At 46.8% G+C, this 24,668-nt stretch overlaps 1 protein-coding gene across 1 annotated transcript in view; it reads left to right on the plus strand.

Moving 5' to 3' along the window:
* Nucleotides 1-24,668, plus strand: part of SRCAP (Snf2 related CREBBP activator protein) — a 1,720,489-nt gene that overhangs the window by 508,207 nt on the left and 1,187,614 nt on the right. Inside the window, exon 11 of the mRNA XM_086931673.1 lies at nucleotides 7,595-7,723. Within this exon, the coding sequence (XP_086787799.1) occupies nucleotides 7,595-7,723 (129 nt within the window). The remainder of the gene's footprint in view (nucleotides 1-7,594; nucleotides 7,724-24,668) is intronic.

Raw genomic sequence — 24,668 nt, forward strand, 5'->3', positions numbered from 1 at the left:
TACCTGCTAGTAATTTCGCGTTCCACTTTAGAGTTTATGGTTTTTCGTGCCCCTCGGGCATTTGTGTAAATTGTGCGACTTTGAGTATTTTCGTAAGAGCTTTGTATTGTGCTTAGCACCCTGTCCTCATAAAGAGTCCAGGGTTGTTGTGTTCTAAATAAATATCCTTTTATTTTCATAACAACTTGTGTGGTGTCCTTTCACTTGGTGTTCAAGGGGTATATGTGATGGTATAACCGCTGGCTTAACACGCCCTCTAGAGTCTAGCCTAAAGACTGCTCTTGTCCATGCTACTAGGATAGCTGGTCTACGGTTGACTTACAACCAATCATCAATAAGGGTTGTTTGGACTGATACATAGTGATCACTAGAATAGTGAGCACTGCATATCAGGCCAACTTCTCACATTGGTGGCAGCAGTGGGATTTGAGCTTGCTGTTGTTTTACCACACGTATCCTAAGAATATCATTCGAAATATCACATAAGTACCAAGGTACATATAACTTAGCTTAGAATACTCTGAGTTCTACTGAACCAGCTGTTGTAGTTCAAGAGGGCTTAGCACACCCTGACTACAACTCTTAGCAAGGGATCAGTAGGCAAACAAATAGTGTAGGTAGGTGCATCACTTACACCACACTAGAAGCATATCGGACAAAGGAGGGAACTCAGAAGCCCCCCTTGTGCCAGTGGACCCTCCACAGGTCACTTCACGATATGCTGCTCTTAGCTTCCAGGAGATGAGACAAATCTGTACATCCAGGAAGCTAAAACAGGGTTCTAACCCTACCATTCCCTTTCTGATTGGTCTCTTAGAGACTTATGATGCTAGGAGGACTGCTAACACAGACCCTTCTCATCCAGATGGGAACATGCCCCCCTTAGAGGGAACCCTTGGGGACCCTGACCCCAACCTCCATGCAGCAGTTAGTGAAGGGGAGGAAGAGGATCACGAGTTGTCAGGGGATGAGGCAGACAAGGGTCAGGTAGAAGTCAGTAGACTAACCAGGACCAACTTAAGCAGGCATGAGAATGGATTTGGGGGACCCCCAGGGCCACTCTCAGGCAGGCTTAACATTGGGAGTGGACGAGTTAGGTCTCTATCCAGAGGCTCTAACAGATCCATTCGAATCAATGGCTCTCAGACCTCTTCTCACAGAGTGATGACATCCCCTCAGAGAAGAGAGCATGAAGCGAAGATGAGGGAAGTCAATCTGAGGATTGAAAGGGAAGAACTTGCCCTGGCCAAAGAAAGACTTGCCTTTGCTAGAGAGCAAAAGTTAAGTGGGCTAGATCCCACTGGTGGCAGCATTTTACCTAGAGAAAAGGACAGGAGTTTAGACACTAGACACCTGAGTACGATAGTGCCCCCCTTTAAACAAGGTGTTGATATCCACAAATGGATAACTGCTTTGGAGAGGGCCTGCACTGTCCAGTGCGTCCCCCAGAGTCAGTGGGCAGCTGCCTTGTGGCTCTCCTTTGAAGGCAAAGGTAGAGATAAGCTCCTCACTACTAGAGCTGAGGATGCTAACAATTACCAAGTCCTGAAAAATACACTGATAGATGGGTTTGGCCTAACCACTGAGCAGTACAGGTTGCTGTTCAGGGATACCCAGAAAACTCAGTCTCAGGATTGGTCTGATTTTGTGGATTGTGCCACTAAGGCTTTGGAGGGCTGGGTGCTGGGTAGTAAGGTTACTGATTATACAGGATTGTAACATCTGATCATGAGGGAACAGATTTTAAACAATTGTCAGAACCAGTTGTTTCATCAGCACCTTGTTGACTCAGATCTGACCTCTTCCCAAGAATTGGGAAAGAAGGCAGACAGATGGGTCAGAACAAGGGTTAAGCAGAACCAGGGCCAGTACCAGGGTGGTCAAAAGAAAGCAGACCAGAAGGGTAATAATGCCAAAGGTGAACAAAATGACCAGAAGTCTTCAACAGGCCCCCAACAAACCAAAGAGGGTGGGGGGTCAGGCTTTCCAGAAGAAGAAGACTCAAGAAGGCCAGTCTAAAAGGTGGTGCCAATACTGCAAAAGTAAAACTCACTGGTTTAGTGAGTGCACCAAGAAAGGAGGGCAAACCCCTGCCACTGCAGCCCCTAAGGCACCTGCACCCCATAGTACAGTCAGCAGTGGTAGTGCACCTCCCAAGGGATTAGTTGGGTTAACCTTGGGATCTGAGGGGTATGACAACTTAGTTGGCACACTCACTCAGGCTGTCCTTGTCTGTACAGGGGATATGGATATGTCCCCTGATGCCAGTCCCAATACTTTAAGCAAATACAGACACCTTTTATAAATGGTAAGATGGCTCAGGCCTATAGGGACACTTGTGCCAGTGTCACAATGGTGACACCTAACTTTGTGGACCCTGGACAGATCATACTAGGTACAGACTACCTAGTGATCAATGCTAGCAATGTCACTACCCACCATAGTATGGCAATTGTAGCTTTCTCCTGGGGAGGGGTAAGTGGCCAAAAGAAGGTTGTTGTTAGTTCAGACCTCCCAGTTGAATGTTTGTTGGGCAATGATTTGGAGTCATCACTATGGTCAGAAGTGGAGCAGAGGACTCACATGGAGATGTTAGGTGTGCCAGCACATGTCCTTGCTGTGACTAGGTCACAGGCCAGAAGATGCCCCACTGAACAGGTGCTGGATCCTGGAACAATGGACCAGACACCTTCCAAGAAGAAGAGCAGTAAGGTTAAGGCATTGCCTTCCCCTTGCCCCAGGTTGAGGATCAAGTCTCAGAGGAGGCTGACCTACAAGAGCTGAGGGAAACTGAGCCTAAAGAACTTGAACCTGATCAGGTTGAGTTTCTGGGTTCAGGGGGACCCTCCAGAGAAGACCTGGGGAAGGCACAGTTAGACTGCCCTTCCCTTGAACCCCTCAGACAGCAGGCTGCTGCTGAGGCTGCAGGGAACGCCACAGGTACCCACAAGGTATACTGGGATGATGGACTCCTGTACTCTGAAGCAAGAGACCCCAAGCCTGGTGCAACCAGGAGGCTGGTCGTCCCCTTGTCACAGAGAGGTTTCCTTCTTACCTTGGCCCATGAGATTCCCCTTGCAGGACACTTAGGCCAGAACAAGACTTGGGACAGACTTGTCTCACACTTTCACTGGCCTCATATGAATGAAGATACCAAGGAGTTTTGTCGCTCCTGTGTCACTTGCCAAGCCAGTGGTAAGTCAGGTGGCATTACAAAGGCCCCCCTTATACCAATGCCTGTGGTGGGGGTGCCCTTTGAAAGAGTGGGGATTGACATTGTTGGTCCAATGGAACCCCAGACAGCATCAGGGCAAAAGTTTATACTGGTGGTGGTGGACCATGCCACCAGGTATCCTGAAGCTATTCCCCTTAGGACCACTACAGCACCTGTTGTGGCAAGAGCCCTAGTTGGAGTGTTCTCCAGAGTGGGCTTCCCTAAGGAGGTTGTCTCTGACAGAGGTGCAAACTTCATGTCAGGATATTTGACTGCTATGTGGAAGGAATGTGGTGTCAACTACACGTTCACTACACCCTATCATCCACAATGCAATGGGCTTGTTGAAAGGTTCAACAGGACCCTAAAAGGGATGATTCATGGACTACCTGAAAAGCTCAGGCGTAGATGGGATGTCCTGATACCCTGCCTTTTGTTTGCTTACAGAGAGGTCCACAGAAGGGGGTTGGCTACAGCTCTTTTGAACTTCTGTATGGGCATCCTGTAAGAGGACCCCTGTGTTTGGTGAAGGAAGGATGGGAGAAACCTCTCAAAAAGCCTGCAACCAACATAGTGGACTATGTACTTGGTCTCCGCTCCAGGATGGCTGAGTATATGGAAAAGGCTTCTAAAAACCTTGAGGCAAGCCAAGAACTCCAAAAAGCTTGGCATGACCAAAAGACTGTCCTGACTGTGTACAAGCCTGGACAGAAGGTGTGGGTGCTGGAGCCAGTGGCCCCAGCAGCACTCAAAGACAAATGGTCTGGGCCCCACACAATCATTGAGCAAAAGGGAGAGGTCACCTACCTGTGGACCTTGGAACTCCCAGGATCCCCCTCAGGGTGCTCCATGTGAACAGGCTCAAAGCATATGTTGACAGGAAGGACATGAGCTTGCTCATGGCCACAGATGAGGGACAGGAGGAGGAGAGTGACCCTCTCCCAGACCTGCTCATTCAGAATCCTGATGATGGATCAGTAGATGGTGTTGTCTTTTGTGGCAGCCTCTCTGACCATCAACAGAGGGATTGTAAACTAGTTCTTCAATCCTTCAGACATATGTTCTCTCTGACACCCAGTCAAACCAATTGGTGTGCCCATGAGGTTGACACTGGTGGCAGTCTGCCAGTTAAGAGTAAAATCTACAGGCAGCCTGATCATGTCAGAGACTGCATCAAAACAGAAGTGCAGAAAATGTTGGAGCTGGGAGTCATTGAGCCCTCAGATAGCCCTTGGGCTAGTCCAGTAGTTCTAGTGCCTAAACCTCACACCCAGGGTGGTAAGAAAGAGATGAGGTTTTGCGTATACTACAGAGGCCTCAATGCAGTCACTAAGACTGATGCCCACCCAATACCAAGTGCAGATGAGCTTATAGATAGATTGGCTTCTGCCAACTACTTAAGTACATTTGACCTGACAGCTGGGTATTGGCAAATCAGGTTAGCTGAGGATGCCAAGCCCAAGACAGCATTTTCAACCCCTGGTGGGCATTATCAATTTGTGGTAATGCCCTTTGGTCTGAAAAATGCACCTACCACCTTCCAAAGGCTGGTGAATCAAGTTCTCACTGGGCTGGATGACTTCTGTGCAGCATATCTTGATGATATAGCTGTCTTTAATTCCACCTGGGAGGATCACCTGGTCCACCTGAGGAAAGTGTTAGAGGCACTGCAAGCAGCAGGTCTCACTATCAAGGCCACAAAGTGCCAGATAGGGCAGACACAGGTTGTATACCTGGGCCACCTTGTAGGTGGAGGCCAGGTTCAGCCACTGGAGAGCAAGATACAATCCATCAAAGATTGGGCTCCTCCAACCACCCAGACTCAGGTTCGAGCTTTCTTGGGCCTGACTGGTTATTACAGGAAATTTGTCAGAAATTATGGTTCCATTGTGACACCACTTAATGACCTGACAAGCAAAAAGATACCAAAGAAAGTTCAGTGGACAGCAGGCTGTCAAAAGGCATTCGATGACCTAAAGCTGGCCATGTGCACAGCCCCTATCCTAAAGAGTCCAGACTACTCCAAACCATTCATTATCGAAACAGATGCTTCTGAGTTGGGTGTGGGAGCTGTTCTATCTCTGCTGAATTTTGATGGTCATTACCAGCCCATTGCTTTTATAAGCAGAAGGCTGACCCCCAGAGAGAAAAATTGGTCAGCTATTGAGAGGGAGGCCTTTGCTGTGGTTTGGGCCCTGAAGAAACTGAGGCCATACTTGTTTGGCACTCATTTCAAGATTCAGACCGACCATAAGCCCCTCTTGTGGCTAAATCAGATGAAGGGTGAAAACCCCAAACTGCTTAGGTGGTCCATTTCCCTACAGGGGATGGATTTTACAGTGGAGCATAGACCTGGCACTGATCATGGCAATGCAGATGGGCTCTCCAGGTATTTCCACTTAGAGCAAGAAGACTCACCTTGTCAAGGTTAGTTTATTGTCCCAAAGTTTGGGGGGGGGGGTCATGTAGGAGAGTAGGGTCTGCAATCCTATGATCACCCCAGATTTTTGCTTTTTGCTTCACTGGTTTACGTCTTCCCTGGCTGTGGGCCTGCCAATCAGACCCACAGCCTAGCTGTTCTCTCACTAAATTGACAAGTGTAACTTAGGTGCATTTACCAATTGGTACTGGGCCACCTTATCAGACCCTGTAACTCAGGGCATAGGTGTACCCAGGGCCTACCAGGGGCTGCCGCATGTATTATGCCACCCCTGGCTGGCCATCTAAATCTGACACAACTGGCTGCACGACAGCTGGGGCAAGGTGGCGTAATCACCCCTTGCTTTAGATATAGTATACCTATATCTAACCCTAAAAATGGACACATAGATTCCTATCAGTCACTCCTATGGCAGGCCTTAACAATCCTGAAGGCAGAGTGCTTGGAATCATGTGAGATGGTGCTCTGGCATGAGCTGAGCCCGTTTGCAGCTTGCGGAACCAAGTCCTAATAGCTGTTCCATGATAACGCATACCATATACTCTTAAGTGCATTATAATCCTCGCGGTTATATGCCAACTCTGGTATCGCTTTATCAAAACATGTCGAGTAAGGTGTCATACGAATTGGAATACTAGCCCCTCGCCAATTCTGGCGACGGGGTTAGCATTCCACCCTTCTAGAGGGACACGACTGGTTTAAGCCGGCATATGCACAGTGAGCACCGGGGTGCCACTTGCAGTCACCTTCCTCTCAGCCCTGCCTACCTGGGATACACAAAACCCCGTCTGGGATGGTGCTAGCACCGCCCCTGACAGGAAACCCTTTGTCCAAGCTCTCCTCGCTGGAAGGACTCCCAGCAGCAGGAGGTCAGACTTGTGTCTGTGGTGGCAGCATCCATTTTGTGATGCTGAGGCTCGAGTTAACTTTAACCGGGGTTCACAGTTACATACATGTCGTGTCCCTCTAGAAGGGTGGAATGCTAACCCCGTCGCCAGAATTGGCGAGGGGTTAGTATTCCAATTCGTATGACACCTTACTCGACATGTTTTGATAAAGCGATACCAAAGTTGGCAAATAACCGCGAGGATTATAATGCACTTAAGAGTATATGGTATGCGTTATCATGGAACAGCTATTAGGACTTGGTTCCGCAAGGTGCGGACGGGCTCAGCTCATGCCAGAGCACCATCTCACATAATTCCAAGCACTCTGCCTTCAGGATTGTTAAGGCCTGCCATAGGAGTGACTGATAGGAATACATGTGTCCATTTTAGGGTTAGATATAGGAATACTATATATAAAGCAACGGGTGTTTACACCACCTTACCCCAGCTGTCGTGCCAGATTTGGATGGCCAGCCAGGGGTGGCATAACACATGCTGCAGCCCCTGGTAGGCCCTGGGTACACCTATGCCCTGGATACCTAAGGTATACTGTACAGGGACTGATAAGGTGGCCCAGTACCAATTGGTATGTACCTAAGGTACATGGAATCCATTTTACAGAGAGAGCAGTAAGCCTGGGGCCCTGAATAGCAGGGTCCCAGGTCAACTAAGTCGAAAAACCAGCAAAACACAAGGCAAAAAGTTGGGGGTAACCATAGTCGGATATCCACCTTCCTACATTGTCTAAGACCGTAATTTTACTGGTTCCAGTTTGGAGATTATCTAGAGCATGAATTGGATTTAAAAACTATATTTTATCTCCTATGGATATGGTACGAGAAGAAAATAGTGGCACAGTGTATTATAGGAGTAAAACTGGCTCTGTTTGTGGATGTCTGGATAGAAGTGACTGAATAATTATTGAAGGTAGCTCTTATCCAGAATGAAAATTTAGCTTGAAACTGACTTTTTGGACGTAGTGTGTGAATACTCTTCTTTCTGATTTACTAATTAGTTTGCAATCCAATTGACTTGTGCCTCTTTTGTCATTAGGGGAAATGCCTATTTCTGAGCTTCTGAAGCGGTACTCTGCATTACCGATGGAAAAATCGGAGAGCTTTCCAGGATCGGTATCCTCTGAATCGGAACAGTCAGTGGAAGACAATGAAAGCTTTCAGTCTGGTAAGGGAACATAACAGCATGTTGTTTTTGTGCTTTTAGAGTTTGTGACACTGCAGTGATCGGTAGGTCCAGGTATGGAAGCATATGGAGTTTTTGTCGGTTGAGGCAGTCTTAGGTCGGAGAACTTGTTTTTTTCATAACATTTCTGCATATGAAACCTTGTTTGATTCCTGCTTTCATAATGTGCGGCATTATGTAGAAGACATAACACTGTTTTTACAGATTTCAAGCATGTACATTTCCTTAAGTTTCTTTTTGATTTCTCCTGAATGCTTAACACAAATGTAGAAAGAGTTGAGCCTAAAAGCCTGGTCTTCTGCTTTGAAGTTGGCAGTAGGACATTATGATACTGTTTTCCGAGTTGAGCTTCTGCATTTTGTGAGTAGTGTTTGTGGATGTGAAATGACTTGTGAATGATCAGTTCAGAAATGAACTGTGGTATGCAGAAGTGAATAAAGTTGTAGGACTGGATTCAAGAATGCTAGCCAAGGAAAAGACACAAGGACCCCACTCAAGATAAAGAAATATTATTTTGGTCAAATGACGATAACAGTGCAATGTGGAAATAAAATACATATAAAAATTACACATATTAATGTATACAAAATAGAATAACACTGATATAGACAACAAGTGACTACTTAAATTCTACAACATCTTCTTGCTTGGACAGGTAAAACCGTACGCAGCAAAAACCTCTGAAAATCTAGGATGGGCTAAAAGGGTCAGTCATGCGGTCTGAAGAAACTAGGCCAACAGGTGTTTATCAAGGTCTTGAAGTCAAACCAGTTTTGAGCTATTGGTTAAATCCAGATAAAAATACAGACCGTACATCCAGATGCACAGTACATATCAAGGTTAAAATCCAGAATGGCCTCTGAAGTACATTCACTGTTTTAGGCTAGCCACCCAAATATCCCGCAAATTTACAGGCATAAGTATACCAGAGGTTTTTTTATCCCAGTGGCAATTGTTCTGTAATATCAGGGCTAACATGCTTCACCCGTTTCAGCCTCGGAGTGCTGACTTCTGTTTCACAGGAGATTAGATCTTCTAATGATTTCCAGTTATTGACACTGAAGAGGGTTCTAATAGTTGAGGACACTGATAGGGGAGCCAATGATGATAGTGAGGAGGATACAACTCGCAGCCTATTTGGAAGGGCGGGGAATTTGCAGGTGACTACCGTTACCCAGGGAGAACTTACCCACCCCCGTATGCCATAGGAATTAATATGGGTCAGGAAGAGGTGGTGTTTGAAAACTCCTTGTTGAGAAGCAATGATTGGATTCAAAAAGAGAATGCTGAAGGGGAAATAGTGAGCCACTACGACTCTAGGCCTGAAACTATGAGACCACAGAGAATTAGCGCAGCCCCTATTCCAGGGTTAAGGGTAATATCATGGAATATAGCTGGGTTCAAAGCAAAAATGGATATCCCTGAGTGGGGCGAATTTATCGACTCACATGAGATCCCTCTATTTCAAGAGACCTGGACTTTGGAGTCGATGCACAGATCTGGGTTTGCCACTTATAGTAAAGCAGCCATTCAGGGGGCAAAGGGCAGGCCTCCCGGAGGGTTGAGCATCTAGGTCGCTACACATCTTGGTTGTTTAGTCAAGCCGATAGACACCCACCCACCCACCCTGATATCTTATGTGTTGTGCTTTCCCTCAAGAATTCCCCTAAGCTGGCGATTATCAACATATACTCACACCCTGTTAAGCATTGGCAGACCGCGCAGACGTTGGACTGCTTGACTGCCTTTCTCTCCACGCTACCTGACCAAATCTTCCTCATTATTGGCGGGGACATCAACTCACATTTTGAACCCTTAAATGATCTATCCCACCCCATAACGAGCGTTGAGGATGCCTCGTGGGGAATCCCAGCATGCAACCACTACCCTCTGAGGGCTTGGACCCCTCTAGCTCTGCAATTGACCACATTAACTCTGAATCATTCTCTGATAGCGTGTAATGGCCGATTGTTTGCGGACAATCCAGGGAAATATACATTTGAAAGAAATGGCCAGGCGTCCACAATAGATTATATCCTGGTGAAGGTGGACATCTGGCATAGGATAGTGAACTTTGTGGTCCAGTGTCACCCTGAAAGGGATCACAATCCTTTAGTCATTACTCTGGAATGCTGTAATTTGGCAGTTGGGAACGCTGAGATTGCTCAGCCGACCCTGAACTTAATCACTGTAGAGGGTGGGAGAAGAATCCGCGGGGCAACCTTTATACAAACACCTGAGGCAAAGGCTTCACTGTATAAATCGATTCTTCCCTTCCTAGAAAAGGCTACCGTATTTTCCGGCGTATAAGACGACCCGGCGTATAAGACGACCCCCGACTTTGGCAGAAAAATTTTAGGTTTAGTGCTATACTCGCCGTATAAGACGACCCCCCACTTCCAGCGCAGCATAGCCATTCCGAGTATGTACCGGTATTTTGAACTTACCGTATTAGTCTAGTCCTCCTCCCTGTGGGTGAGCAGTAAGGCTTTATCAGTGGGCAGTGGGTACCTATAAGCGTTTATTTTACAAACTGAAAGACTGAACGCAAAGAAATTGGTTGTAGAAACAATCTTGCTTTACTCGGAAACATTTTATTTAAAACCATATCAAAAACTGTCACTTCTGAATAACGGCAAACATAAATAACGTAGTGCATGAAACAGTGCAAGTGCATTAAACGTTCCATAACTTCCCATAAATCCAAGCGATTTCTACAGGATTTATAACGTTCCCTTTAAAAACCTTCAAAATCCTCCTCTTCGTCATCTGATCTCATAAGTAAGTCTATGAGATCTTGTGGTACATCTGTAAGGCAGTCATCGTATGGATCTTGTACCAATTCCGTATCAGATGATGTGGTCTCTTCTTCGGCATCCTCTTCACCTTCCCACAGATAGTCGTCCTCCATACCATCTAATGAGTTCGATATGCCACACTTCTTGAAAGACTTTGACTGTTTCTGCATCGATGTCGTTCCAGGCCTTTATGACAAAGTTGCACAAAACATCCAACTGTGGCGCACGCATGTTTCCTCCTTTTGTGAATGTTTTTTCACCGCTAACCATCCACTCATTCCACTGTTCTCGGATGCGATCTTTAAATGGCTTGTTTAGGCACACATCCAGTGGCTGCACCAACGATGTCAGTCCTCCAGGTATAACAGCAGCATCCGTTTTCAGTCTTGCCAGCCTTTGCTTGGTGCTGGGAGTTAAATGAGCCCTGAACATATCCCACACCAGTAGACTACGCCTTTGTAGAAGTCCACCTGGTCGCCTGCTCCATACGTTATCAAGCCATAGCTTTACCCCTTCTTCATCCATCCATCCTTTCTCATTCACATGCACAAAACAACCAGCAGGAAACTTGAGTTTCGGCATTGTTTTCCTTTTAAAAATAACCATTGGCCTCAGTTTGCCACCATCAGCTGTGCATGCAAGTACCACAGTGAAACTGGACTTCTCATGTCCTGTTGTTTTTATTAAAATTGTCTTTTCGCCTTTTTGATGGACAGTTTTGTTGGCGATCATATCAAAATTCATCGGAGTTTCATCCATGTTTCCGATGCTACTTAGCGCATACACATGTTCATTGCGCAGCCTAATGACGTAGCGATGGAAGCTATGCATTTTGGCATCAAGATCCGCTGGTAATTTCTGGGCAATTTTTGTCTTTTGCCGCAATACCAGATTATGCCTTCCCAAGAATCTGGTACACCAGGACACAGTGGCCTTAAATCTGTGGCTGAGATCGGGATTAGATTTGGCCCACTGAAGTGCAACCAAGCAGATTTTATTTCGGGTCACGACATACCCGCTTTGCCGATGCTCGGCCACCATGTCTGCTACATGCTTTTCCAGTTCTGGCCAATGTGGGGTGCCTCTTCTTAGTGCACACTTGCCCCTTGGCATACTCCGCAATGCTTGCTCATTTGCTCTCCAGGCCCGAACCATCTTCTCTGTCACTCCATATTGCCTAGCAGCAGCACAGTTATTATGTTCCGTGGCAAAAGCCACAACTTTGAGTTTGTAGCTGGCTTCATATTTTCTTCTCCTTGCCACTGCTGGAGCCTTGCTGAGTTCTAGACTGCCAGCCATTTGCTCTGGATGCGCTGCTGGAGCCTTGCCGGGTTCTTCGCTGTCTGCCATTTGCACTCGATGTACGGTACTGGTGCTGTACAGAATGGACAGGTGCAGAGACTGTCTTCAACACCACACGTACGGTACGGCAAATACGCTATCTGGTCACGAGACTGTTTTTCCTCTTAGCAACAACCAGCCAATCACGGCAAGTGCTCTACTGCCTTCGGGAACATTCGGGAACATTGTACAGTCCCCTTTCTATGCCACGCCCATGCCAAGGGGAGAGGTGAGCGTGCCAAAACGTGCCAAACGTGTCAACACACTGGGCGCTGCCATCTTCGGCGCTGGCTGCCCATTACCATGTACCGTGTTTCGGACGTCCTGCTGCCTCGTCCTGCTGCCTCGTCTGCCTGGGGATGTGCAAGCGGTTGGAGGCGCGTGTACAGCGGCAGCGGCAGTCGAGGTATGACTCATGGCGCCATTTGCTCGCTTGTGAAGCGGTTTGACACCTTCGAGTGAAGTCCTTGCTATGAAAAAAACGCTCGCTTTCGATACTTCATGGCGCGGGGCCTGGGTGTGGACGTTGCCAGGGTCGGTGGCTGTATTTTTTGACATAAGGTGTGTTGTTTCTTGTTATTTCCTATTGTGAAGCGGTCTGACACCTTTGAGTGAAGTCCTCGCTATGACAAAAACACGCTCGCTTTCGATACTTGCACAATTCATGGCGCGGGGCCTGGGTGTGGACGTTGCCAGGGTCGGTGGCTGTATTTTTGGACGTTGCCAGGGTCGGTGGCTGTATTTTTTAACATAAGGTGTGTTGTTTCTTGTTATTTCGTATTGTGAAGCGGTCTGACACCTTCGAGTGAAGTCCTCGCTATGAAAAAGCGCATGAAAAAATACCATAAAATTTTGTACCCGGCGTATAAGACGACCCCCGACTTTCCAGAAAATTTTAAGGGGTTAAAAGGTCGTCTTATACGCCGGAAAATACGGTAGTCTTATTGCCGACAGATGCAGTGATATTGATTGCTTAGAGGAGTACTTCTTCAATTAAGAAAAGGAAGGAAGAAAGTGGTAACAGTCCTTGGTACAATAGGGCCTGTAAAGAAGCAAGGACTGATTTATTGACTAAATTAAGTGAGGGGGAAGTTGCACCCATCAGGGAGGTCAGGGCCTTTTTAAAAAACATTATGTTCGAGGCATATGAGCTGCAGATCCTACATTTAGCAATAGATCGCCACCTGGTGTTGGGATCGGATGATTGCAGGTTGTTGTCTTCTTGGAAGAAGTCTTTTGTAGTCACAAGATAGGTGACTCCTCCCTTGGACAATACTGCGCATGGTCATCGACTCCATCCTCAGATTGTTTTTTTCCACCACTGGGTTCGGATGAAAGTTTTCCGCTTGGCTAGAAAAATACTTTTTCTGCTTTTTCAAAGCGAGAAACTTCAAACAAACTTCTTTCGACATCGGATAGACTTTCAACATCACCAGCTACATTCCGGTGCGTCGATGCGGGCCGTTGGGCCCATCGGCGCCATGCGGCCTACGCCTCATGGACAGAACTCCATTCAAGAGATGCCCGGTATGTCGAGCAAAATTCCCTCATAGCGACCATCACGAGGTTTGCAACCTCTGTCTCTCGCCAGAACACGACGATTCGACCTGCGCAGCCTGTGCCTCCTTCCGATCGAAGAAGACTATTCGGGATCGGAGGGCCCGTCGACACGAAATGAGATCAGCAACAGCTCCAGAGGCCATCTTTGAAGAGAAGAAGACTTCTCCGAGGACGAATATCCAATCGAAGATATCTCCGAGGACGAGGCTCCACTCTGCGCAGAGGAGGACTCGCCTGATCTCCAGATAATATCGGCGGCAGAGGATTCGGACGATTCGATCCCATCTCGACAACCCCGGAGTACATCTGCCCCTGCACGACAGACATTACCCAAACAGAAGGCAACGGTCAGCACTGCGCCCATGGGGCCCAGTCGAGCCCGACATTTACCCTCTAACGCCCCGCCTTCGGGCCCGGCTCCGAGGAAAGAGAATACGGCTTCTGGTGCCTCAGCACCGAAAAAACACCATGTGCCAGTTACACCTCCTCCATTGGCACCAAAACATCCTTCGACACCGAAGGACTCGTCGGCACCGAAGATAAGACACCCTTCGGCGCCCAAAGACAAGGACACTTCGTCAAGAGGGGAAGCCAGTTTCCGGCGCCACAGGCCCAGCAAAACCTGTCTCCACGCCGAAACCTCTAATATTGGTACCAAAGACCCCAGATGAGGCTAAACAACGTTCGGCACCGAAAACAGTGCCAAAAGACTCCGCTACTCCTAAGGCAAAAAGCACTAAACAACCTTTATCGGCTTCGAAAAAATCGACGCCGAAGAAGATTATAGAAGAGGAAGAACTGTTTGGACCAGATCCTAGACAGAAAAAGGTCTATATTAATCCAAAAACTGGACATGTGGAAGCAATCCCTTAAAAGAAGAGACCAGCAGACACTACTTACACCTGTGGTTCCTGCCAAAAAGGACTGTGCAACTTCTCCAATGCACCCGTCCTCTCCTTCACCTTCTTCCTCTCCTATTACTCCATATGTGGAACCTATAACTTCTCCTATTCACTCTCCTGCATCATCACACCACACTGATGAGGAGTATGATTTGGGTGGGGGGGATGATGTTCCAGAGCCACATACATACCCTTTAGATGAGGATGTTAACACAGAATACCCTAAGGATGATGATGCATTATTTGGTGCAAAATTATATGCACCAGACATCCCTGATCCTCAGTACTACCCAAAAGAACCTTCCCCTACAGAGGACAGTATTGGTTTTAATCATTTATTAAACAGAGCTGCACTTTACCACGGGGTTCCTATACCCTCTGATGTTATTGAGGAAGACTTCTTGTTAGACACCTTCGAACAGTCACAAAGGTCTACCCAAATATTACCAATGATTAAGGGAGTCATTAAACATGCTCCAGAGATTTTTAAAGATCCAGTAAGGTGTAGGGTGTTAAATCCTAGAATAGAGAAAAAGTATAGGCCAGCGCCAGCTGATCCAGTATACATTAAGGGTCATCTGCCATTGGACTCCTTGGTAGTGTCAAATGCACGCAAAAGGGCCAATTCTCAAACTTCTGGGGATACCCCCCCACCTGACAGAGTCCAAAATTATTGACGCGTCAGGGAAACGAATTGCTGCACAAGCAACAAACATATGGCGCATAGCAAACACACAGGCTTTACTCTCACGCTACAACAGGGCTCATTACGATCAACTGGAAAGGTTAATGTAACACCTACCAGATCAAAACCAGGATCTGGCAGCAGAACTTTTACAAGAAGGCAAATTAATTTCAAATGCCTCAATTAAATGCGCACTAGATGTAGCTGACACAGCATCCAGAGCAGTGAACACTAGTGTTATTCTCAGGCGTCTCGCATGGTTACGCATTTCGGGTTTTAAACCAGAGGTACAAACTACCATCCTAAACCAGCCCTTTAATCAGAACCAATTGTTCGGGCCGGAGGTAGATAATACATTAGAATAGATGAAGGACACAGACACCGCTGAGTCTATGGAGGCATTACAATCCACCCAAACTAGAGGTTCTTTTCGCCGCTCCTCTTATAGAGGAGGCTCCAAGCAGACCGGCGCAGCCACAACATCATCTTTTAAAATACACATGCAGACCTCCTTTAATAAAGGCTATTTTAGAGGAGGATACAGAGGCAATAACAACAAGGGAAGAGGTAGAGGTAGTAACAACAACCGCTCCTCTTCCACTCCTAAACAGTGACTTCCTTCTGCCTCCCCTACAGCATTCCACTCCTGTGGGGGGCAGATTTTCACAGTTCCTACCTGTCTGGAACTCCATCACCACAGACAGGTGGGTAAGACAAATTATCCAACATGGCTACCTAGAACTCACAGTAACCCCCCCAAACACACCACCCAGGCAGCGTCCAATGTCTGCAGAACACATAACTCTGCTTCAACAGGAAGTTCTAGCACTTCTAGAAAAAGATGCTATTCAAGTAGTTCCATTAGAAGAACAAGGAACAGGAGTCTACTCCCTGTATTTCCTAATTCCAAAGAAGGACGGGACTTTAAGACCAATTCTCGTCCTCAGACCCCTCAACCACTACATAAAATCAGATCATTTTCACATGATCACTTTACAACAGGCACTCCCATTACTACAACAGGGAGATTTTCTGTCCACACTAGACCTAATGGACGCCTACTTTCACATTCCAATACATCCTGCGCACAGGAAGTATTTAAGGTTTGTCATACAAGGACAACACTTTCAGTTCAAAGTCCTTCCATTCTGGGTTACAACAGCACCATGAGTGTTTATAAAGTGCTTAGCACTAGTGGCAGCACATCTCAGAAGACAACAAATACATGTCTTCCCCTACCTAGACGACTGGCTCTTAAAGGCAAGATCGTACAACCAATGTGCACAACACACAAAACAAACAATTAAAACACTGCACAACTTAGGGTTTACGATAAACTACACCAAGTCGCACCTAGAGCCTTCGCACGTTCATCAATACCTAGGAGCTACTACAAACACATCGGTAGCTCTAGCGTATCCCAGTCAAGCCAGGATTCAAAGTATTCAGAACTTAGTCTCCCTTTTTCAATGCCAGCACTCTCTAAAAGCCAGAGTGTTCATGAAACTAATAGGGATGATGGCATCCAAGCCATGTCTTTCCCATGTGCTGACACTTGCAGCACAGATCTCCCTTTGGCGTCCTGCCGGGAGCAACGTTTCCTTTGCTTTTAACTTTCAATTTTATGTAGTGCATTTCGGACTCTGCTTTTATCTCCCGTGACGTCCGCCTGGGAGCAACGTTTTTTGGACACTTACTGCCTGTGCTTCAAAGACTCTCTCACCTGCACCTTCTTGGAACGCCTCCCGCTGATCGCTCCCCTTCACTGCCTTGCAAGCTGCTGGAGCGGGGACGGGCGAGGGCTTGCTGACATCTTGGGCGTTCGGAGGGTTGCCGGTGCAGTCTTCTGGCCACTCCCCCCCCTGTCACGCCCCCTCCCCTCCCTACATCATGACACCCCATTCCCGACCGCGCAGCGGACGAGCGCAGCGGGCGCGACGAAGGCGCGGCGGAGTTGCACCTGAGTTAAGCCAGTCTGCGCCCGTCCGCGCCAGGCCGGGCCACGGGCCTAGACTCGCTAGCCAACACATCACTTATTCAGCCAAGTTTCTTCTGGATTCACTTTTTCCCCCTGCTGCACTTTCTCCAAACACCATTAGGAGGGTCACTGCCGCTGGCATTTCACGTACAGGTTCCCCATCCCCGGGTCCCCATATGTCTTCAGTAGACCCACCGAGGAGCCAGACTTCCATCAGGGTATTGTACTTAAATACCCGCTCCATGGTGAAACACCAATCTGACATTTTTATTTTGCTAACAAATGATAAACCGGATATACTTTTGCTGACCGATTCTTGGCTCTCTGCGGACTCTCTCCCTGATATCCTGGCTGCCCTTCCCCCTGACTATTACATCCTCCATATGGACCGCTCCTCTGGTCAGCCTGGTGGTGGAGTGGCAGCTATTATCTCGAAACGTCTTAGTTTGATATCCTCCTCCCCCCTGGCACTACCAGAAGTAGAAAATCTGACTATTAGTCTGGAAACGGACGCTGGAGCTCTTACACTTATTCTCCTCTATCGGCCCCCACGCCCCATGCCGACTTTTTCCATTAGTCTTAGCGAACAGCTGTCTATTCTTCTGACCTCACATGTTAGTCTTGCCCTCTTTGGGGACTTTCATTATTGGTTTAACTATGCCAACGCTGGGCCTCACGCCTTGGAATTGTTTGAGACTCTTCCAGCCTGAACCTAACGCAACATATCTCTTCGCCCACCCATATCAAAGGCCACACACTTGATCATGTTTGGACCACCAATTTAACCCTTTCCCAGCCTCTTATTTCCCCATGTGTCTGGTCAGACCATCATATAATTGATACCACCATTACCCTTATGGGGCAGACCATGGCTCCCATGATGGCAGGCGGCCGCTCACGTAAATGGAATGCCTATGATTCCATAGGCTTCTTAGCGACCCTGGACAATACGCGTCCTACCATCTGCACCCATGACAATATTAATGCGATGGACGCTAACGTTGGCCACTGGCTGAAGACAGCCAGTGACCAGTTCGCCCCCCTAATCACATTTCCTCGCACCAGACACCCCAATTCCCATAGGTGGTTCTCTGACGACCTCAAGAAGTACAAACTTGAGGTTCGTCAGCGGGAACGCATATGGAGACGCGATTATTCTGCTGCATCCAGACTGAGATACATAGCTGCCCGCAAAGAGTATAAGCAGGCCATCCTTTCAGCAAAATCTGAGCATTTTTCCCACAGAATTCTCTCTGCTAATAACAAATCCAGAGAGGTATTTAAGATCTTGAATGAGCTTACCTCAGACGACAGGACCCTCCCAGCTCAAACCCCTACTATAGAGACCTGTGATGCCCTCAATTTTTTTTTCATTGAAAAAATTATCAAAATAAAAGATTCGATTATGTCCCCTTCACAGCCACCACCACCTGACACTTCTTGTAATAACCCATTGTTCTTCACGCAGTTCCCTGCCTTGGATCACACCACCTTAGCGGAACTGGCTACTATCCGGGTAAAATCAGGCTCCCCGAATGACCATTGCCCTCCTTCGGTGTTGCGAGACATCTGTCTAAAATTACCTGAGTGTATACTACCCCTGCTGAACAGATCTCTCTCCAGTGGCACGGTTCCCAGCTCCTTCAAGGAGGCCATTCTCGTGCCCCTTTTGAAGAAGCCTGGCGTGGACCCTACAGAACTCACCAATTATCGCCCAATATCTCTGTTGCCCTACCTGTCTAAACTTATCGAAACTCATGTCACTAGATGTCTCTCTAATTTCATCGAGAGTTCGCACTTCCTTGAACCCAATCAGGCGGGCTTTAGACCGGCCCACTCCACGGAAGCTGTAATCCTGGCTGTTCTGGATACCCTGAGGTGGAATGCTGATGCGGGAAGCCCTCAGGCCCTGGTACTTCTGGATCTATCTGCCGCGTTCGACACGGTGGATCACAACATCCTTCTCCACCGTGTCGAACAGGCTGGCATCCAGGGCCTCGCTCTTGGGTGGGTGGAGTCATTTCTTACCGGCAGAACCCAAGCTGTTCGTTTGGGATCATTCACTGCGTCCAAAACCCCCATCACCTGTGGTGTCCCCCAAGGTTCTTCTCTTTCCCCTTTATTATTTAATTTGTACCTCCGCCCCCTCATTCACTCACTTCAAAGCTGGGACGCTACCGTTTTCAACTATGCGGACGATCTGCAGATCGTCCTTCCGCTTCACTCCCCACAAGCTGTCAATAATTTTCACTCTATTATGACCCACATTCAGCAGTGGATGAATCACAACCAACTAAAACTTAATCCTGAGAAGACTGAGCTCCTTCTCCCTGGTTCCAGTGCTGCTTACTGGGGTCCGCAGTTCTGGCCCATTGAGCTTGGCCCCCCTCCTGCTCCGGCCAAGACGGTGAAGAGCCTTGGAGTGACAATCGATGCCGAGCTCTCACTTAAAGCCCAAGTAGGTGCCACGATCTCTTCATGTATGTTCCAGCTCCGAAAGATCTGGAAGATCAGGCACCTACTACCACATGCGGCACTGGCCCAGGTTGTCATGTCCCTGGTTCTTTCCCGCCTGGACTTTTCTAATTCCCTTTATCACGGACTCCCATGTTCTCTTGTGGGCCGTCTCCAGGTTGTGCAGAACCAGGCAGCCCGTCTAATTTCAAAGTCCCAAAATGGCAGTCTGCGAAGCCCTTGCTTCATAAGCTCCATTGGCTGCCAGTAGAACGGAGGGCGGCCTTTAAGTTGGGCTGTCTTACGTTCAAATCCCTCCACTGCACCAGTCCTGCCTTTCTTAACTCACTGATCACTCCGTACCAACCTGCACGTAACCTTCGGTCAGCTCATCATCACCTACTTGTCACTCCGAAAGTCAAAACCAGCAAGGTTAGGGGCCGTCGCTTTGCCCACCTCGCACCTAAATTCTGGAATTCTCTTCCAATAGTCATTAAATCTAATGGTTCCTTACTCCAATTCAGGAAGCTTTTAAAAACTTTTCTGTTCTCCAGCACCGGTTAGTTTCTGCCTTGGGATTCTGTCTTTGTTCTGTCAGTTAGCGCCAAGAAACCTCTGGTGTTAGTGCGCTTAAGAAGTTTCACTTAACATAACATAACATAACATCTTGCATCTTCATAGTTCCCCACGCAAGACTGCAAATGAGCCCACTACAAGAATGTCTAGCACAACAGTGGAATCAGGCTCAAGGTCAGCTCATAGACCTGGTGTTGGTAGACAGCCGTACATTTCGCTCTCTGCAGTGGTGGAACACCAACAATTTGACAAAGGGACGGCCGTTCCTAGATCCAGTTCCACAGATGGTGCTCACGACAGATGCATCCCTCACAGGATGGGGAGCCCATCTCCTGCATTATACCACACAGGGTCAGTGGAACAATCAACAAACAGTTCCACATCAACCATTTAGACCTGCTAGCAATTTTCCTAGCCCTCAAAACCTTTCAGGTACTAGTCCAAAACAAAGCTGTACTAATCCGAACGGACAATATGACAGCCATGTACTATATACAAAAACAGGGGGGGGGGAAACACACTCTCTGCAACTGTCCCAACTTGCACAGAACATTTGGAGATGGGCCATCCCTCAAAACATACATCTGACAGTAGAACACCTTCCAGGGATCCACAACCAGATAACAGATCTGTTAAGTCGCCAATCACAACAGATTCACGAATGGGAGTTGCACCCACAAGTACTTCAACCATTCTTTTAAATATGGGGGCATCCACAAATAGACCTGTTTGCCCCCCACAAGAACTCAAAATGCCGATTTTGGCCGCAAGGTTTCTACACCCACGGTCGGAGGGGAATGCAATATGGATGAACTGGTCAGGCAGATTTGCGTACGCTTTTCCGCCTCTCCCACTCATTCCACTAGTAGTACGCAAGCTCAGACAACAGTCCTTCAAACTGATACTAGTGGCCCCCACATGGGCACGTCAGCCGTGGTTCACCACGCTACTAGATCTCTCATTGGTTCCACATCAGAAATTACGGCTCACGCCATCCCTGTTTACACAGAACCATGGAGAAATAAGACACCCAGAACCAATCCAACTGAATTTGGCGATCTGGCTCCTGAAGTCCTAGAGTTTGGTTACTTAAACGTACCACCAGACTGTATGGATATAATTAAAGAAGCTAGAAGACCCACTACCAGAGCATGCTATGCTGCTAAGTGGAAACGGTTTGCAATATACTGTAACAACAATCACATTGATCCTTTGGACGTTTCCATCCAAAATATCATTTGCTACCTTCTACATTTACAAAGGTCCAATTTGGCTTACTATTCCATACCCCTGCATCTAGCAGCTATTGCAGCGTATTTTCAAAATAGAAATCTATCTCTATTTAGAGTACCTGCAATAAAAGCATTTATGGAAGGATTAAAAAGAATAATCCCACCCAGGTTACCACCTGCTCCAGTATGGAACCTAAATGTGGTCCTTACAAGACTCATGGGACCCCCTTTTGAGCCGTTACATAAATGTCAACAGCAATTCCTAACATGGAAAACTGCTTTCCTTGTTGCCATTACCTCTCTCAGAAGAGTTAGTGAAATCCAAGCATTCACAATAGAAGAACCATTTTTTCAAATGCATCCTAAAAGTGGTTCTTAGACCCAATCCAAAATTCCTACATTAGTGATTACTCCTTTTCACCTAAACCAATCAGTAGAGTTACCAGTGTTTTTTCAAAAACCGGACTCTGTTGTAGAAAGCGCTTTACACACCGTAGATGTTAGAAGAGCTCTACTATATTACACAGACAGGACTAAATCCTTCAGAAAAACAAAACAACTATTTGTATCTTTCTCTTCCCCACACAAAGGCAATCCCATCTCTAAAGGAGGTATTGCTAGATGGATTGTAAAGTGTATTCAAATATGCTATCACAAGGCTAAACGTACACTAACAGTTCCTCCTAGAGCACACTCCACTCGCAAACTAGGAGCCTCTATGACTTTCTTAGGAAACATACCATTAGAGGACATATGCAAGGCAGCAACATGGTCTACAATACACACCTTCACTAAACACTATTGTGTTGATGTGCAAGCCAAGCAGCAAGCTGCAGTATGTCAAGCTGTCCTTAAAACTTTTTTTCAGTATGCTGCAACAGATACAAGCGACCACTGCTAGGGGAAACACTACTGCACAATCGTTGCTTAAATGTAGGATCTGCAGCTCATATGCCTCGAGCGGAAAATGCTACTTACCAGTATGCATCTGTTCTTGGCATGTAGAGCTGCAGAATCCTACATGCCCTCCCGCCTCCCCGGGACTTGTATCCGTTCCAGTACTCATCTTACTTAGATGCACATGCATGGACATCCTTTCTCTTTTACTTCTACTAACTCAATCATTTCCCATCATGGTGAAAAGCAATCTGAGGATGGAGTCGATGACCATGCGCAGTATTGCCCAAGGGAGGAGTCACCTATCTCGTGACTACAAAAGACTTCTTCCAAGAAGACAACAACCTGCAATCATCCGAGCCCAACACCAGGTGGCGATCTATTGCTAAATGTAGGATTCTGCAGCTCTACATGCCAAGAACAGATGCATACTGGTAAGTAGCATTTTCCTTTAAATGCAAAATCCGAATGAGAGACTGAGAGGTGGCAGTTTATCAAGAAAGCCCTAGATGATAGGGACACAAGAGGGTTCTGGAACTTGGTCAAGATAGGCAACCCTGATGGTAAGAACACAATTGAGCCAAACCTTGAGGAGAAAGTTTGGCGATCCCACTTTGAAAAATCATATTCAAAGTCTCAAGTGGGAACTGCCGTAGAGGGGCCACTTGTGATTGATCTTACTCATGTTTTATCTGCCGACATTTCCCTTGCTCTTTGGGCGAGGTATCAGTGGACTTGACCAAATTCCTGCCAAACAAGCCCCCTGGATTAGACCGGGTCCCAGGAGATCTATATAAATCCGAGCAGACAGTTTGGGCCCCTTATCTGAGGTCCTTTTTAATGCAATCCTCCAGGGCCCCCCCAAAACGTGGGCGGGTGCTGAGATCATTCCAATTTTCAAAAAATGTTGCCCTTTTAGAGCCGGCTAATTACAGACCTATTAGCCTTATCGACGTATCACAAAAAATCCTTGCACGCTTCCTTTTGGGAAGACTTCAGAACTGGATTGACACCCATAACATACTGACCCCCCTCCAAGCGAGATTTAGATCAAAAACCTCAACAATAGATCAGTTTGTAATGTAGTTCCTATATTTCCAATAGGCTCCGCGCATTGGAATAACATAAACAGCAGTGTAGACGTAGGACTGAGGTCATCTAGGTCTCTACTGACTATGTTAGACTTAATTAGTTTTGCCAGCTAGCTCAGAGGTCACTGGAAACTTTCTCGAATTAATAGGGAGTGGTTAACTTTCCTTATTTAGACAAGAAGGGATTAGCTTCTGACAGCCATATAACATGACAACTTTGCTCCCCCAGAATAAGGAGTGTATCTCCAGAGTCGTGTGAAAACAATAGACGGTTATTTCACTCAGTCAACCGTGCATGCTTAATTTCACCAGGGTGCAGAGAAGTAGAGACGGTTGTTTTCAATAAAAGGTGTTATTTTATTGAGCAGTCATCTTTCTCATGCAAGAGAAATGAATTGCCACAATTGCAATACTTATCATGAAGTAAAATGCGTACGGTAAAAGGAGTATTATAAAATAATACTGTAAAAGCATTGATATGGTTTCTTAGCCATATGATACTTTAAAATGGATAAAATATTTACATACATAAAAACATTGACTAACGAACTGAACTGGTGCTTCTAAGATACGCCTACCCCGGTGTACCTGACCTAAGCCTAATACGTGGGAAGGAGTAAGTAAGTTGCAGTTTTAAGTTAAGTTAGGTGTTTGCCAAGAATCTGAATCAAGAATTCTCTCTAAGGTTTGAATCCGCTCCGTACCTTGGTTATAGAATGAAGGAGGTCTTGTATCTCGTTTCTCAGGACTCGATCTCCCAGTAACCCGCAAGGGTGACTGGAAAACACCGGAGCTGGATTTCTCGCGTGAGAAAAGGCAGCTTCTCCAGTGTGTCAAAGGGGAGGGGCGGCTTCCTTCGGCTCTCGCATCAGCTGGGCTTTGGATAAGTAGATAGCCGCTCTGCTCCACACCACCGTGTGTCTGCTTAAGGCAAGTGTTGGTATATTTATACCTGGAAGGTGCTGCGTTTGTTGTAAGGTTGGACATAAGACGTCAATAAAGATGTCACTAAGAACTGACTGTTCCTTTAGTGCTCACAGGAGTTCAATGACAAATCAAAATAAAGACATGGGGAATTCCCAGGTTGCTGAAGGTTTGGTGTGTCGAAAGAACTCTTTGTGCTCTCTAGGAATCTAAGGAAGTAGCCTTGCCGTATTTGGGCTGCGTGGGCTATGGCTGAATATGGGTAAGATTAGTATGCCTTCATTGGGACATGATTTATCATAACCGCATAAGGGCATGAATCAGGAATATTTAATTAGGGTCCTAGATACATTCACAACAAGTTGTTTAGACTTCAACTGATCTATTGGTAAACCATCATCTTGGAGGGAGGATCACTTTATTTAACATTTGTTGACCTCAAGTCGGCATTCGATCTGGTTGATCGAGACCAGCTGTGGGGCCTCCTTT

This window comes from Lissotriton vulgaris, chromosome 7 (genome assembly GCF_964263255.1).
Source record: "Lissotriton vulgaris chromosome 7, aLisVul1.2, whole genome shotgun sequence".
NCBI lineage: Eukaryota > Metazoa > Chordata > Amphibia > Caudata > Salamandridae > Lissotriton > Lissotriton vulgaris.